General features: G+C 40.8%; 1 protein-coding gene across 5 annotated transcripts in view; it reads right to left on the reverse strand.

Moving 5' to 3' along the window:
* The window catches only part of armc8 (armadillo repeat containing 8), a 253,834-nt gene that overhangs the window by 99,718 nt on the left and 136,198 nt on the right, over positions 1-17,918 (reverse strand). For all 5 annotated transcript variants that reach the window (XR_012981938.1, XM_076264244.1, XM_076264243.1 and 2 more), the window contains exon 16: positions 14,992-15,084. Coding sequence is in view for 4 of the 5 variants with exons in the window: in XM_076264244.1 (XP_076120359.1) it covers positions 14,992-15,084 (93 nt within the window). In the remaining variant the exon portion in view is untranslated. The remainder of the gene's footprint in view (positions 1-14,991; positions 15,085-17,918) is intronic.

Below are 17,918 nucleotides of genomic sequence, written 5' to 3' on the forward strand. Positions count from 1 at the left end.
TAGAGGTTTTTGGATACTATGTTATGTTTCCAAGCTGATATTCACTTTGAAAACTGGTTCTCTTTAGGCGGAGATTGTTTTTTTTCATGTTCTAGTTCTGTTGTCTCTTACACTGTACAATAAATGTCAATTCTGACACTTCTGCAGACAGCCCATGAGTGTTAGCTTTCATTTGATACCTTTTTTATGTATATGGTCCTTGTGGTTGTGGAGATATTCAACATTTATTGCTGGCATGTCGTGTTGAGCAGGAAACCAAAAAATTGGCCTGAAATTGCTTGTACAAGTCACACAAAAAAAAATTCAGCTTGACAACCACCCTAATTTCTTACCTATGGGTGTCTTCTACCTAAAAAAATAGGGTGACAGCTTGTACCAAAACATGTCCGCAAAAGTCTTAACGGAAGCCCTTTTCAGAATTGGCCCCCTGACTATTACAGCAGCCGACTATTTAGGTTAAGTTTATAACGTTGTGGACGGCCACCAAGCGTCTTCTGCCCCACGGCTGCGGCACAGTCTTGAGTGACCGGATTCGTTTTCCTTTGTCATATGAATGCTGTCATTTTGTTAACATTACTGTTAAGGAGATGCTGTAGGCAAAGGCTATATTTCAACCTCGTTAGTGTCAGAACTATTCACAAGGTTTCTGGGCAGCATTTTTATGTTCTGTTAGCAAGCGAACTCATGACTACCGACAAAGTAGCCCACTGCCAGCTGACGAAGCTCTCATTTTAAAACATTACTGAGAGACAGACACTGTACAATCAAGAAATCTTGCCACTGAATCCAAAACTATGTTCAACATTATGTACAATGCTTAGGCTACAGTGGACTAGCATGTTGCAGGGGCTGCTAAAAACACAGAGAAACGCACTGAAAACGCGGCCAATCACAGCCCTTGCTGTCGAATGTGCCGTCTGGTTCGACCGTGAAACGCTACAGCGGACTATGCTGCCCCCAAGCGGCTGCAGTTGTACTTACATTTCACCATTCACCATGATCGTGAATGAAGTGTCAATTTTTAACGGGGACCCACTGTACTGTTGCAGCTACACTGGTTACCAGTTACCCAGAGAGTCCAGTTTAAGATCTTACTGTTGACATATAAGGCCCTGCATAACCTTGCTCCCAATTCCCAATCACCGCCCTCTTGGAGAGCTACACCCCTTCCCGCTTGCTGCGATCCTCATCAGTCTGCTTAAGGTGCCCAAGATGAACCTCAGCACCATGGGAGAGAGAATGTTCTCCCACACAGGCCCAAAGCTATGGAACTCACTTCCAAACAACATCAGGCAGTGTGAATCCACTGCCAAGTTTAAAAAGGAACTAAAAACCTATCTCTTTAGACTAGCCTATGGACTGTGATATGGCTAAATGGACTATATATATATATATATATATATATATATATATAATCTTTCTACTTTTTTGATATATATTTTTTTCCTTCTATTTGTTTTATCTGTGAAGCGACCTTGGGTGTCCGGAAAGGCGTTTTTAAATAAAATGTATTATTATTATTATTATTATTATTATTATTATTATTATTATGATTATACCCCTATGCACTGACCACACCACCTACTTGGGTATAAGAGTTTCTCCCAGGCTGTCAGATCTATTTACATTAAACTTCAGCCCCCTTCTGAAATCAATTCAGGAAGACCTCCATCGCTGGACAAACCTACCAGTCTCTCTCACTCTACCACCAGAGGCATTACTCATCTGCAACATGTTTTTTTCAATGGCAACTTCTCCACATTTGCGGACAGAGATTTGGCCTCACCGACAAACACTTCCTACAATACCTACAGATTAAATCAGCAATCAAATCAACCACCAACACTCCAACGGTCAACTTAGAACTCGCCACACATATCTCATAGCTAATCAATATTCCATCCTCAAAAAAAACTACTATCCAAAATCTACAGAATAGTGTAGAACTGTTTATTGACTATAGTTCAGCATTCAATACCATAGTCCCCCACACTCTGGTTACAAAGATGAAGGCTCTTGGATTAAACAACACCATTTGCAAATGGATTCACAGCTTCCTCACTGACTGATCACAAGTGGTCAGGGTGGGTGGTCTGACATCTGACACCTTAACCATCAGCACAGGTGCCCCCCAGGGCTGTGTTTTGAGTCCTCTGCTGTATAACATCTACACCCATGACTGCAGAGCCAGCAGCAGTCACACCTCCATAATTAAATTGGCAGATGACACAGTGTGGTGGGCCTGATCAGCAACAACAATGAACAGGCCTATCTGAACCAGGTGGATGAGGTAGCACAGTGGTGCCAGTCCAACAACCTCACTTTGAATGTCAGCAAAACAAAGGAAATGGTGGCGAATCAAGGAAATCTAGGCAAAGACTGTACTTGCTACGTCAGCACCCATCTTGAAGGCCTTTTACTCCTCAGCTGTGGAGAATGTCCTGACAAGTAGCATCATCAGGGGCGGAGTGGGGCACTAAAATCCACCGGGAAAATTCTGACGGCACCGGCCCCCCCTCCCGACCCCCCCCCCCCCAAACATGCACACACATCAATAGCACAAACAAAATATATAGTGCTAATGCAATACAACAAGCCAATCAACCACAAACCAGGCACTTTCAATAAATGTGTAAGGAACTAGATATGCAACAGTGCAGTATAAAAACAGCTTTGTGAGTGGATAGAAATGTCAAGCATCATGCAAGGACATATCTGGGTATCATAGCACTCCAATAGTTGCCTGTATACATTTTAAAAAGGCCTAGCCTACAGACAATGTCAACCTAATAACACAGGTAATTAAAGGTATAGGTTTGGTATAGGTTTAGGTTTGTACGAGAATGATTAAAGTAAGCCTATATAGGCTTACATATAGACAGTTCCAACGAGTTCCACAAACCATTTTATCAGCCTGAGTGGCCCACTAATTAGTCATTAGGCTAGGCCTAGGCTACATGTCAACATAAGACTAGCTTGTGCTAGTTTCAATAACGTCAATGCTTTAGCTCCGCTAACCTTTCTCTCTGCCTTCCATCCATATGTAAAACAGCAAGCAACCACGCAAATCCGTCGACTGTCAAAACTCTTGTAGCTTTCCTCGAACTTGATAGTTTGTAGGGTCATGCCATTAGACGAGGGGCCGCTCATTTATCCCCCTACATTTTTTTTTTTTCCACTTTTTCCATTTTTTATTGATTTCACAGGTTTAAGCAAAAGAACAATTTACATCAAAAGTCTTATTTTCCATTTTCCTTCAAATGCACTCCCTTTCATTCCCCACCCTCTCCTGTCATCCACACTACATAGTCTACACTGTACAGGTTATACAACATACACAAAACTAAAAATAATGTGCAATGAATAATGCCACATACATCCATACATACAATTGGAAACAAAAAACAAAACAAAACAAAACAAAACACATACAAAAAAAAAAACTAATGGGAAGGGGGTAGGTTAAACAAATCTGCAAGTGAAATAAGGCAGCAGCAGCAGGGTCGGATTGCGCTCTGAGCACTCTGAGGCATGCCGAAAGACAGTACCTCTTGAGGCTAAAGTGTTTTTAATTCTCTTATGTATTGCAGTGTTGGATTCCAAACTAACTCAAATTTCTCAGGAGACCCTCTTAAATTGTATTTAATTTTTTCTAGATTGAGGAACATCATAAGATCTTTAAGCCATGTGGACGCCGTGGGGGCAAGCGGTGACTTCCATCCTAGTAGTATTATCCTCCGCGCTAGTAAGGATGCAAAAGCAATAGTGTCTTTTGCCCACTTCCTGAAATTCTCATGGTTTGGTATTATCCCAAAGATACCAACTTCTATGCTTGGTGACAATGTAACACTTAGAAATTTGGACAAATGGCTAAAAATATTTGTCCAGTAATCATGAAGACGAAGACCAAAAAATGTGTGTCATGTTTGCTGGAGACAAATTACATCTGTTACAGCTGTCTGTGACATTAGGATATATTTTGGAAAGTTTAGAATTGGTAAAATAAATGCGGTGGATCACCTTGAACTGTATTAAACTCAGCCTTGCACAAGATGTACTCCCATTCACTCTGGTGAGCGCTTCCTTCCAATTATTGTCAGATATGGGGCAGCCCAGCTCCTCCTCCCAGTCTTTTCTAATCTGATCAAGCGAGGTCTCTGTAAGTTGGGATATTGAAGCATATATTCTGGAAATGAGGCCTTTTTGACTGGTAGGAATGTCCAAAATTGAGTCGACTGCTGAATCAGGTGGGGCGTTTGGAAAAACTGAATTATTCAACTTGGCAAAGTTACGGATCTGGAAATAACGAAAAAGATGTGACTATGGGAGGTTAAACCTTTCACAGAGCTTGGTAAAACTATTAAAGGAGTTATCAGTATAGAGGTCTCTTAAATTTGTAAGGCCCGACCTTTGCCAAAAGGAAAAGGCTGCATCAATACTGGGGGGAAGAAAAAGATGCTTATTGCAAATGGGGCTATGGTTAGATACCCCCTTGAATCCAAAAGTAAGTCTAAATTGAGACCAGATCCTTAGGGTAGTGATAACAATGGTATTACCTGTGTATTGAGTGGACTGAATGGGTAGTTTAGATGTGAGCAGAGCCAAAAGTGAAGTGGAGGTACATGAACTAGCCTCGATCTCACACCAATTTAGCGTCGGCTCCTGAACCTAGAGAAGCATTTTCTGTATGTTGGCTGCCCAATAATAATTTCTCAAGTTTGGGAGCGCTAGTCCACCGACTGATCTGTCTCTTTGTAAAAACCCACGTTTGATCCTGGGGACCCCATTGTTCCATATAAAGGAGGAGATCAATTTGTCAACTGTACTAAAGTATGATTTTGGTAGAAAGACTGGCAGACATTGAAAAAGATATAAAAAGCGTGGAAGTACATTCATTTTTATGCAATTTGTCCTACCTGCAATTGTTAAATGCAAACCCTTCCATCTTTCCAAATCTAGTTTAATCTGTTCCATTAAAGGTAGAAAATTGTTTTTGTAAATGGTTGATAAATGTCGACAGATATCTAAAGCTGCTTCCAGACATCTTAAAGGGAAGGTCTCCATCAGTATTTTGTGGGGCTGGGTTGTTTACTAAGAAGCATTCACTTTTTGAGTAGTTCAGTTTATAACCTGAAAAGGTTCCAAATCTATCTAGCAGTTCAATTATGTGAGGGACAGTGGTTAATGGATCAGAAACAAACAGCAATAAGTCGTCTGCATAAAGTGAAAGTATATGTTTGGAGCCACCTCTAGTAATCCCCTGATTATAGCTGGTTGATTTAAGTGCGATAGATAATGGTTCGATCGCCACTGCAAAAAATAGGGGACTCAGAGGACACCCCTGACGCGTAGACCTGGAGAGTGTGAAGTATTGAGACCTCATTCCATTTGTATTTACTGAAGCTTTATGAGGTATATAATAACTTTATCCAGGAAATGTATTTAGAGCCCATATGGAATCTGTTAAGGACATCAAACAGGTACCCCCACTCCACCCTGTCAAAAGCCTTTTCAGCGTCCAGTGAGACCACCACTTCTGATGTCTCAACAGGAGCTGGGGATAAAAGGATATTAAGAAGTCTGCGAATATTTGAGAAGGAATGGCGATTTTTCATAAATCCCGTCTGGTCCGACGATATAATATCCAGTAAAACAGGTTTCAATCTCAGAGCAAGTATTTTAGCTAGAATTTTATAGTCATTATTCAAGAGTGATATCGGTCTGTAGGAACCACACTCGGTACTATCCTTGTTTGGTTTCAACAACAAGGTTATGGAGGCCTCTGTGAGGGTTTGGGGTAGGGTTCCCTGATCCAAAGAGTCATTAAACATTTTAAGAAGAAGAGGGCTTAGCTTATCAATGAATTTTTTATAAAACTCTATAGGATACCCATCTGGGCCAGGGGCTTTGCCGCTTTGCATTAATTTAATTGCATCAGTAATTTCATTAATTTTCAGAGGTTGATCCATATCATTTGCTTTGTCAGGAGCAATGGATGGAAATTCCAAATTATCGAGAAATGTTGTTCTATATGTATTCCAAACGTACCATCAGAGCACCTCTCCCTACCCTGCAGCAGACCTACAAGACCAGGGCCCAAAGTATTGTAAAGGATTCGTCACATCCTCATCATGGACTTTTCAAAAGACTGAGGTCAGGCAAACGTCTGCTGCTACAAGACCAGAACAGAGAGACTGAGGAGGAGCTTCTATCCTCAAGCAATCCGTATTCTGAACACACACAAGACTATATAAACATTCTTTTAATCTAACAATCTCTTGCTATTTATTAAAATATTTCTTGATCTTTCTTTCTTCACACTTGCACAGAAAAAGCTGAACACCAAATAAAATGTCCCTACATGCTTTACGTTAGTATTGCTATGTATGTGACAAATAAACCTCCTTATATCCTTGTGACGCAAACAGACATCACCATAAGTCTTCCCACAGCCAAATGGGAATTGGATCTATCTATTCCCACTGATGCCAATTTCTGGACCCAAGTCTGCAAAAACACCTTTCTCATTACCAAAAACACTAACCTGCAGCTAATAAAATACCACAGGATTATCCACAGGACTCACCTCACTAGACAGAAATTATTTCATATGGGCTTCACTTCAGACATCTGTCCCCACTGCACTCAGAACTGCCCGGACACATATATTCATGCACTTTGGCACTGTACCCCTATAAAACAATTCTGGGAAAAGGTTACAGGGATCCTCTTTGGCTGCTGCATCCCAACGTCCCCATCTCTCTGTCTGCTTGGAGACACCAACACAATCAACCTGAACCACCTTAACAGTAAAACTCTGCTGGTTGCCTATTTTTGGATCACATCTCACTAGAAATATCAAATAGCCCTTCTGGTAATAACTCAAAAGACTCCCTCTCCTTTTGGCCATCACTCTCCAAATTCCTAAATTCATAGCTGGTTGCTAGGTTACGGGGACACTGGCGAGACACGCCACTCCATCTGGCATCATGTTTTTGTTTGTTTGTATGTATGTAATGTTCGCAATTTTATGTAATGTCATGTTTTTTGTATTGATTTGTCTAGTTAAATGTTTTCTCTCTTTATTTACATTATTTTTGATAGTTTTACGTGTTATTCTTAGTCCTTTTTACTGCTTCCAAGTCGGCTGATGTCATTAACGTTTCTTCATTTGGAGCTTGCTATGGCTAGCTTTTGCCCTGGGCCTCTGACATCCTTCCATCCATCTGTGAGCCGGTGCTGCACTTCACTGTCTGGTCGAGGGGATTTCTCGGGACAGCAGCTGGACCTAGGCTACTCTGGGAAAGATCTGCCGTGGCCACCGAGCTGTTTCTGTCCTGTGAGCTGCCATGCCAACTGCCTGCAGTCTGGATTGAGCAGACTAACATTAACGTTGAAGAACTCCAGACTGTTATGCTTCCAGTGATCTCCAGACTAACAAGGCCTAGCGTTAACGTTATCTCCAGACTGCCATTGAATTCACCGGGTTGGTCAGTTGTAAAGAACTTTGTTGACATTGCATCGGTTGTGAAGACACAGCTGTGCGCAGTTTCAGGCGGGTCATCATTGCCCTTGGACATTTTCAGCCGGTTGGAAATTGGACTAATTTAACATCTTTTTTTCCTTTTTAAATTTTTTAACTTTTTATTTGTTTATTTAATTTATTGTCTAGGCCTAAGACTGGCTCCCTTGTGGGGTGGTTGGGTGGATGAGCTGGAGGGGGGTGTCTACTCTGAGAGAGGATATGCACCCAGAGGGGCCTCCCTGCCACCACACCTCCACAGCCCTCCTCTTCCCCTGTGACTGCCAGGGCCAGCTTCACTCTGTACACCTCACTTTTTAATGCTCCTCATGCTAGATGTCCAACATTCACACCCCCATTCAAGAAAACAATAACTAAATCATCTATGAATAGGGCCAGGTGGGGTGCTCTGTGGAGGGCCTGAAGATGTTGAGGGCCTGAAGATGATGCATCTTATATTAGAGGAGGCACACAACCAATTCATTGGTAGGGCGAGGACGGTGCTTGAGGGGAGACGTGAATAAGTTCTCCCCCCTGCTCCGTGCCTCTTTTACTGCACTTAAGACATTAGAAGGCACACATAACACAGGGATAGTGGGTGTGTGGATGAGCTGGCCCATCAGTAGGATAACAACTGGTATCAGTGGCAGGGGAGGGCGGGAGTGGGGTGGTTCTAGCATCAGGTGCCTCTGGACGCCACCCCCCCATCAGAAGCCCCGCCCCCCACTAGGGTCAGCTTGCTCCTCGACCGCGGTGAGGGCTGGAGCAGTCAGAGGAAAGATCGGATGAGCCTGACCCAACCCAATATACTCAAAACCTCATACCCACTCTGTCTTATAACTAGGATACAGTACTACGACCTACAACATTTCATACTATGCCAATCCTGCCGATTTTAACATTTCAACACAAAAACATTCATCACACACACACCTACCTGCACGGACATGTCTATTCATGCACACACACACACTCGCGCTCCTCCTCCACCCCCATTGTAATCTGTCCCCTGTAGCGTATTGTCTTGTCAAATACTGTCTTTATTTGTTTCATGTTGTTTGTGTTCACATGCTCTATCTATAATTTCAATAATCTCAAATAGTCTTTGTATACTGTACATTTTATGTCTGTTACACTTCGTTGGGTATTATAAGGTTTGTGGGGTCTTGTTAATATTTGTATAACACCTTTGGAAAAACAAACTAAAATATAGCTGCAAGCAGCAATGAGGGGGCCAAGTAGTTAAGCAGGAGTTGGGATTGGATTGGATGGGACTGGACTGGACTTGACTGTGTTGTGTTAGATTGGATTGGATTGGACTTATTTGAATTGGACTGGACTGGATTCGAAGGTCACCGAATTTATTGTGTGTCCTCAAGATGTACTCCTAAGTCCACATACCAAGTTTGGTTTAAAGTGGTGAAAGTGTTGATAATTATAGCACCCCTAGTGGTGAAAGCACACCAAATTAATTGTGCATCCTCAGGATGTAGTCCCAAGTCCACATACCAAGTTTGGTTGCGATAGGTGAAAGTGTTGCTAATTATAGAGCCCCTAGTGGTCAAATGTCACCAAATTTATTGTGGGTCCTTAGGATGTGTTTATGACTCAACGTACCAAGTTTGGTGTCAATGCGAAAAAGTCTTCCTAATTATAGCGCCCCTAGTGGTCAAAGTACACCAAATGTATTGTGTCCCGAGTCCATATACCAAAATTGGTTTCAATAAGTAAAGGCGTTGCTGAGATATGAGCTAATTTCCTGTATCTCTAGCGCCCCCCTAGTCGTCGAAGGTCACCAAATGTATTGTGTGTCCTCAGGATGGGGTCTCAAGTCTGTGTACCAAGTTTGGTTTCAATATGTGTAAGCATTGCTGAGATATGAGCCTACTTCCTGTGATTATAGCGCCACACAGTGGTCAAAATGTACCAAATTTCTTGAGCCTCCCCCTTATTGGGTCCTGAGCACATGTGGTAAGTTTAGTCTTGATAAGAGTAAACCTTGCTGAGATATCACTTCACTTCCTGTTTGGTGGCTTTGCCAACGATTTTAATTGGCTGTTTCGGGCGAACGGTTTTAGATTTGAAGACGAAAAGGGATAACTTTTATGAGGCTTGGTCTAAAGATCATCTGCACCAAGTTTCGTGAAAATCGGACAAACTTTGTGATCTGTGAAAACGTTTAGGTGTTTTTGATTAAATCCAATATGGCGGCCTAATCAATTACGATGACATGACAATTTGGCTTGGGTCAGCCTATGGAACAGCAGCTACAAGCCAAAACGCATTTTTCCTAATTGCAACGCCCCTAGAGGTCAAAGGTCACCACCGTTTTTGAACATCCTCCTGATGGGGTCCTGAGTCCACATACTAAGTTTGGTTATGATACATTAAATGGTTGCTGATATATGAGCTCACTTCCTGTTTGGCGGCTTCGCCACAAATTTGGATTGGCTGTTACAAGAGAACGGTTTTAGTTCCGAAGACGAAAAGGGATAACTTTTGTGCGGCTTGGTCTGAAGATCATATGTACTAAGTTTCATGAAAATCGGACAATTTATGTGAGGCGTGACACTTTTTAAAGGTTTTTGACAAAATCAAAAATGGCGGAAAATCCATCATGGCAGAAAATGACGTCATAGAGTGCGTTGAACTCGGCTTGGTCAGAGAATGTCTAATAAGGGGAGAACCTTCACTCTCGGAACTCTTCCGGTGTGGTACTGCATCTAGGGGCGCTCACGGGCGAGTCCAGAATGAATGGAGGTCTATGGAGCTGTACCCCTCAAAATCCACTTTTCTCGGGATATACATTTTTTTCAAGTAATTTGAATATTGTATTCGAAAGGGGAGGCAAAGACAATACACTTGGTTGAGTATTATATTTTTTAAAGTCACTTAATTGTTCTAAAAAGCCTTTCAAATCATTCATTAGCATGATCATAGCATAGCATAGCATCAATGCTAGCGTGTTATGGGCAACAACGACCCAACCTGTAAGAAAATGAAAGGACATGACTCCCGGATTATTTCACTTTTGATTGAAAATCCATATCCATTTTGCGAAAAATAAAATAAAGGGTCTGAGGGTTTTTATAAATAAATCTGAGGGTTTCAGTTGTTAAATAGGTGAAAACAACAAATGTAGCCATGTAGCTCCATAGGACCCCATGTATTTTGGACTCGCCCGCGATCGCCATCTAGGTGAACTCTGGTGAACTGCAGCCAAATTCGGTTTGTATGGGATTAATAGAGAGTGGGGAGGATCTCCTTAGAAGGGCTCTGGCTTGGTCCAAGGATTCTCATTTTTGACAATCGGGTCAACGGGTCAAAAGTTACGTGCGTGAACACACATTCAGCTTTGGCCTGTTGGTGGCGCTAGAGCGCTCGAGGTACCGACATGAAACTTGGTGAAATTAATCATGGGACTGTCCTCAATCAGTTTGCCAAATTTCACAACTTTTTACCAGACGGTTCTATGGGCTGCCATAGACTCCCATTCGGGAAGAAAGAAGAATATAGCTGCAAGCAGCAGTGAGGGGGCCAAGCAGAAAATTCAGCAGGTCAGATTTGCCATGTAACTCAATGCCGTTGCATCTGACACATAGCATTAAGCAGTCACAGCAAGTTCCATGCCAAACAACCCAAGATTGGCTGAGTTACAAGGTCAAGTTTCACATTAAAACATAGCTGATTTTGTGGGGCTGAACTAGGGCTGAGTGTCGCCACCCCTACCCCAGCCAGCCCACCGACGCAATCGCCCCTGCCCGTCCCACCCCGCCCCACCCTTGCACGCACGCATTAGAATGAACTCGATGGAACTTGCGGTCATCAGTTTCACATCAAAAATAAAAGATCGACTGAGATATGATCACACTTGCTGTGATTTAAACATAGAGGTCAAAAATTGACGTCATAGGGTGTGTTGAACTCTGCTTGGCCCAAGGATTCGAATGATACCTCATTTTGACAATCGAGTCAACGGGTCAAAAGTTACGTCAGTGAACACACGTCCAACTTTGGCCTGTTGGTCAGCAACTACTGGCCAAAATGCATTTTTGTCAATTAAGTATAAGTATAAGTAGTATAAGTATATATACTTTTTTGATCCCGTGAGGGAAATTTGGTCTCTGCATTTAACCCAATCGGTGAATTAGTGAAACACAAACAGCACACAGTGAACACACAGTGAGGTGAAGCACACACTAATCCCGGTGCAGTGAGCTGCCTGCTACAACGGCGGCGCTCGGGGAGCAGTGAGGGGTTAGGTGCCTTGCTCAAGGGCACTTCAGCCGCGGCCCACTGGTCGGGGCTCGAACCGGCAACCCTCCGGTTACAAGTCCAGAGTGCTAACCAGTGGGCCACGGCTGCCCTAAATTACAGAGCCTTCTAGAGGTCAAAGGTCACCAAATTTCGTGAGCGTCCTCCCGGTGGGGTCTGAGGTACATGGACTAAGTTTGGTTTTGATAAATGAAAGCGTTGCTGAGATATGAGCTCACTTCCTGTTTGGCGGCTTCGCCGCAAATTTCGATTGGCTGTTACAGGCGAATGCTTATGTCAATTGTTCCAGAAAGCAATGCAATGCAATGATAAGGCATGGTCTGAAGATGGTCTCCTTTGTGACCTGCAAAAACTTGTACGTGTTTTTGATTAAATCCAATATGGTGGTCGAATCAATTACGATGACATCACAAGTTGGCATGGGTCGGCCTAAGGAACTCCAAGAGTATTACCGGACATCACTAGTGCATTTTTAATTCTAAGCACAACAGCAGCTACAGGCCAAAAGGCATGTTTCCTAATTACAGCGCCCCCTAGAGGTCAAAGGTCACCAATTTTTTTGAGCGTCCTCCTGTTGGTGTCAGTAGTATACATACTAAGTTTGGTTATGATACATGAAAGGGTTGCTGAAATATGAGCTCACTTCCTGTTTGGCGGCTTCGTTGTTACTTCGGATGTTACAGGTGAACGGTTTTATATCTGAAGACGAAACACCACAACTTTTGTTAGTCTTGGTCTGAAGATCATGTATCTCAAGTTTGGTGCAGATCAGACAAAATTTGCGACCTGTGAAAAATTACTTTCACTTTCGCTAAAATCCAATAAGGCGGAAAATCCAACATGGCGGAAAATGACGTCATAGGGTGCGTTGAACTCTGCTTGGTCCAAGCATTCCATCGGCCATACGGGTCAAAAGTTACTTGCATGAACGCACGTCCAACTTTGGCCTATTGGTGGCGCTAGAGTGCTTGAGGTGCCATCATGAAACTTGGTGACCTTAATCATCGGACTGTCCCTAATCAGTGTGCCAAATTTCACAACTTTTCACACGACGGTTCTATGGGCTGCCGAGGAATAATAAATATAGCTGCAAGCAGCAATGAGGGGGCCAAGCAGTTAAGCAGGAGTTGGGATTGGATTGGATTGGACTGGACTTGACTGTGTTGTGTTAGATTGGATTGGACTGGACTGGATTCGAAGGTCACCGAATTTATTGTGTGTCCTCAAGATGTACTCCTAAGTCCACATACCAAGTTTGGTTTAAATCGGTGAAAGTGTTGATAATTATAGCACCCCTAGTCGTCAAAGCACACCAAATTAAATGTGGGTCCTTAGGATGTGTTCACGAATCAACGTACCAAGTTTGGTGTCGATAGGAAAAAGTCTTCCTAATTATAGTGCCCCTAGTGGTCAAAGCACACCAAATGTATTGTGCGTCCTCAGGATCGGGTCCTGAGTCCATATACCAAGTTTGGTTTCGATACGTAAAGGCGTTGCTGAGATATGAGCTAATTTCCTGTATCTCTAGCGCCCCCCTAGTGGACGAAGGTCACCAAATGTATTGTGTGTCCTCAGGATGGGGTCCTAAGTCCATGTACAAAGTTTGGTTTCAATCCATGAAAGCGTTAGTAAGATATGAGCCTAATTCATGTCATTATAGGTCAAATTTCACAATAGAATTTAGGCCTATCCTAAAAGAGCACACCTGAAAAATGGTTGACATTCCGGGGAAATGAAAAATGTGTAGTCAAAAACACTAATGGAAGAAATATAAATTTAGTTAATTTTGAAGGAAAATGGTTAACAAAGAAGTTCCCCTTAATGCCATACTGTGTCTCGGCATTGAGATTCTTGGAAACTGATGAGTGTGAATGTTGATTGGCTAATGTCATTCGGGTGCTATTCAATGATGTGAATCTTAAATTACCAATAGCATGTGCAGCTTGATGATAATGCTCTAACTGGGATTTGAACACTCAACCTAAGGATCACAAGTAGAAGGCATTATCCCATTGAGCCACAGACAATCCTAAACTTTAACAAGTCACTTTCACATGATGAAAATGTGTATTGGTAAACACACAACAATCAAGAAAACTCCAAGCACACATTTCACAAGAGAATTAAGAGCTTTTTAGAAAGAGTACAGATCTCAAAATTTGCACTGTTAATGGTATCCACCTAATGATGGTTGTGTGGTTGTTATACAATAACAAAATAACTCGTATAGGAATATAGGTGATATAGGAAAAAAGGGCTGAGTGGTCCAACTTTATTGGACTATATCTCTGAAATGGAACATATCAAAATTCTTTTGATAACTTTTGTGAGGCTTGGTCTAAACATTGTCTATGAGAATTTTGCTGAAGATGAGATGATATTTGAAGCCTGTGAAACTTTTTATAATATTTGGGTTTTCTATAGAATTGTGGCAAAAGTTTTTAGAGCATAAGACGAGGGTCAAAAAGATGCATCTGAGTTTAGAGATTAATATGATGAAAGAATTTTGGAGTCTAGGTCAATCTGGTAAGGAGAAATAAGCATAATTCACTATTTTGACAATAGCGCCACCTTTGGGTGCAGTAGCCCAAATTTTGGGTTATGGGTAGTGGGGGGTACTGTAACCATACCTGAAAATTTAAAGTTTCTAGGACTTACGGTTTAGGCTGCAGTATAACTTTTACAGAATTTTGGGGAAAACTGAACGGCACAGAAACAATAAGGGTCCCGCAGCTGTGCTGCTCGGACCCCTAATTATGGCAGATGACAAAAGAATAATTTCAATCAGGGCATCAGCAAGCATAACGGCAGACACACATCATACTACTACTAAGTGTGTAATGTAATAGTATCAGCATTATATGTGCCGTCATTCAGAAATACAGTATTTTTTCTTTTTCTGTTTTCTTTTTATAGAAATACTTTTTCTATTGTGACATGACGCAAAATTTATATAAATCAGTAGTACGTCATGATTATGATGTTTATTCTATGTGGCTCTGACTGTAGAATGAAATACAAACCTATAGAGGGCTAGTCGTGTTAAATTCCATGATATACCATGAAACCGTCCAAATCATAAAAAATACTGTGATACTCATTTTTGGTCATAGCGCATAGCACTACGTATACTCTGAGATTAAAACTTTTCAGTATATGGTATAAGAAAATAAATAAGGGAGAAGATCCCTTACCATGAGTGCCCAGATGCCATTAATCCTCAGAGCTGGACTTTCACTCTGTGTGAGACTACAGAGTAGGTCAATAACTCCAGATTCTAGGATAGGCTGCACAAATAGAAACATAAAACAAGAAATGAGCATTATCACAAGAAATGTGTCATAAAGAGGCTAAACACTTACATCATCCACTTTTTAAAGATATTCCCTTGTAGTTAGTTTGTTTAATTTTCCCTTAGGGAAATTTCTTTACACATATTTTATGTACATTGTCATGTCTTCCTTCACATTTTTACTAACTGGGATTTGAACACTCAACCTAAGGATCACAAGTAGAAGGCATTATCCCATTGAGCCACAGACAATCCTAAACTTTAACAAGTCACTTTCACATGATGAAAATGTGTATTGGTAAACACACAACAATCAAGAAAACTCCAAGCACACATTTCACAAGAGAATTAAGAGCTTTTTAGAAAGAGTACAGATCTCAAAATTTGCACTGTTAATGGTATCCACCTAATGATGGTTGTGTGGTTGTTATACAATAACAAAATAACTCGTATAGGAATATAGGTGATATAGGAAAAAAGGGCTGAGTGGTCCAACTTTATTGGACTATATCTCTGAAATGGAACATATCAAAATTCTTTTGATAACTTTTGTGAGGCTTGGTCTAAACATTGTCTATGAGAATTTTGCTGAAGATGAGATGATATTTGAAGCCTGTGAAACTTTTTATAATATTTGGGTTTTCTATAGAATTGTGGCAAAAGTTTTTACACTTACATCATCCACTTTTTAAAGATATTCCCTTGTAGTTAGTTTGTTTAATTTTCCCTTAGGGAAATTTCTTTACACATATTTTATGTACATTGTCATGTCTTCCTTCACATTTTTACTAACTGGGATTTGAACACTCAACCTAAGGATCACAAGTAGAAGGCATTATCCCATTGAGCCACAGACAATCCTAAACTTTAACAAGTCACTTTCACATGATGAAAATGTGTATTGGTAAACACACAACAATCAAGAAAACTCCAAGCACACATTTCACAAGAGAATTAAGAGCTTTTTAGAAAGAGTACAGATCTCAAAATTTGCACTGTTAATGGTATCCACCTAATGATGGTTGTGTGGTTGTTATACAATAACAAAATAACTCGTATAGGAATATAGGTGATATAGGAAAAAAGGGCTGAGTGGTCCAACTTTATTGGACTATATCTCTGAAATGGAACATATCAAAATTCTTTTGATAACTTTTGTGAGGCTTGGTCTAAACATTGTCTATGAGAATTTTGCTGAAGATGAGATGATATTTGAAGCCTGTGAAACTTTTTATAATATTTGGGTTTTCTATAGAATTGTGGCAAAAGTTTTTACACTTACATCATCCACTTTTTAAAGATATTCCCTTGTAGTTAGTTTGTTTAATTTTCCCTTAGGGAAATTTCTTTACACATATTTTATGTACATTGTCATGTCTTCCTTCACATTTTTACTAACTGGGATTTGAACACTCAACCTAAGGATCACAAGTAGAAGGCATTATCCCATTGAGCCACAGACAATCCTAAACTTTAACAAGTCACTTTCACATGATGAAAATGTGTATTGGTAAACACACAACAATCAAGAAAACTCCAAGCACACATTTCACAAGAGAATTAAGAGCTTTTTAGAAAGAGTACAGATCTCAAAATTTGCACTGTTAATGGTATCCACCTAATGATGGTTGTGTGGTTGTTATACAATAACAAAATAACTCGTATAGGAATATAGGTGATATAGGAAAAAAGGGCTGAGTGGTCCAACTTTATTGGACTATATCTCTGAAATGGAACATATCAAAATTCTTTTGATAACTTTTGTGAGGCTTGGTCTAAACATTGTCTATGAGAATTTTGCTGAAGATGAGATGATATTTGAAGCCTGTGAAACTTTTTATAATATTTGGGTTTTCTATAGAATTGTGGCAAAAGTTTTTACACTTACATCATCCACTTTTTAAAGATATTCCCTTGTAGTTAGTTTGTTTAATTTTCCCTTAGGGAAATTTCTTTACACATATTTTATGTACATTGTCATGTCTTCCTTCACATTTTTACAAACAGTGTAGTACATCACATGGCATAAGAGACAACAGACATTTAAGACGAAATACATAAATACAAACAGACAAAGAGTAAAACATACATCACAGGTGTGGTTGCATATGAGAAGTTGGGATCAGGTGGCATGTATTATGAATATGGCTTTGTTTTGTTTAGGGTTATGATGGCTGAAGGGATTAGGCTTCTGCTTAAGCAGGCTTTGTTGCACCTTATACTTCTGAATCTCCTTCCAGATGGCAGGAGTGAGAAGTAGTAGTTGAGTGGGTGTGTGATGTCCTGGGATATTGCATGTGCAATCTGTGTGATGGCCTTGCTGTTTTGTTCTTGTAGACTGGGGGTGTGCAGACCTTTTATTTTGGTGGCAGTGTTGGCTATTTGAATGAGTTTGTTGCATGTTTTGACCGTGAGCATGTTGAACAGGTGGAGCAGTATAGTAAAATGGATTGTACAGTGCTTGTATACAGTAGTAGGAGTAGGTTATTTGACATCTACTTTAGAGTAGAGGATATGTAAGAGGAGATATACTTTTCTCTTCTCTGTGTGCGCAAAAACCCAGTCTAACACTTAATTATGAACATTAGCATAGCTGTTAAATTAATCATGTTAACGGCAGTTCATCAGGACTAGGCTACTCTGCAGTTTCATACAAGTTCATTGTATGTTCACAGAGGGTTTATTATATTGGTGGTAATCTATTTGCATGTAACAACAATGTTTACTGTCAAAATGCCGGGCTAAAGAAGATGATGTCCTGACTAACATGTTGGCAGCTCATCACGTTCATAGCACATGATTTTGATAGCTCTCTTAAACTCTTTCACC

This window comes from Alosa pseudoharengus, unplaced genomic scaffold (genome assembly GCF_046254945.1).
Source record: "Alosa pseudoharengus isolate Yale_2024_CS ecotype anadromous, Long Island Sound unplaced genomic scaffold, YU_APseudo_1.1 YU_APseudo_1.1_scf_3, whole genome shotgun sequence".
Lineage (NCBI taxonomy): Eukaryota > Metazoa > Chordata > Actinopteri > Clupeiformes > Clupeidae > Alosa > Alosa pseudoharengus.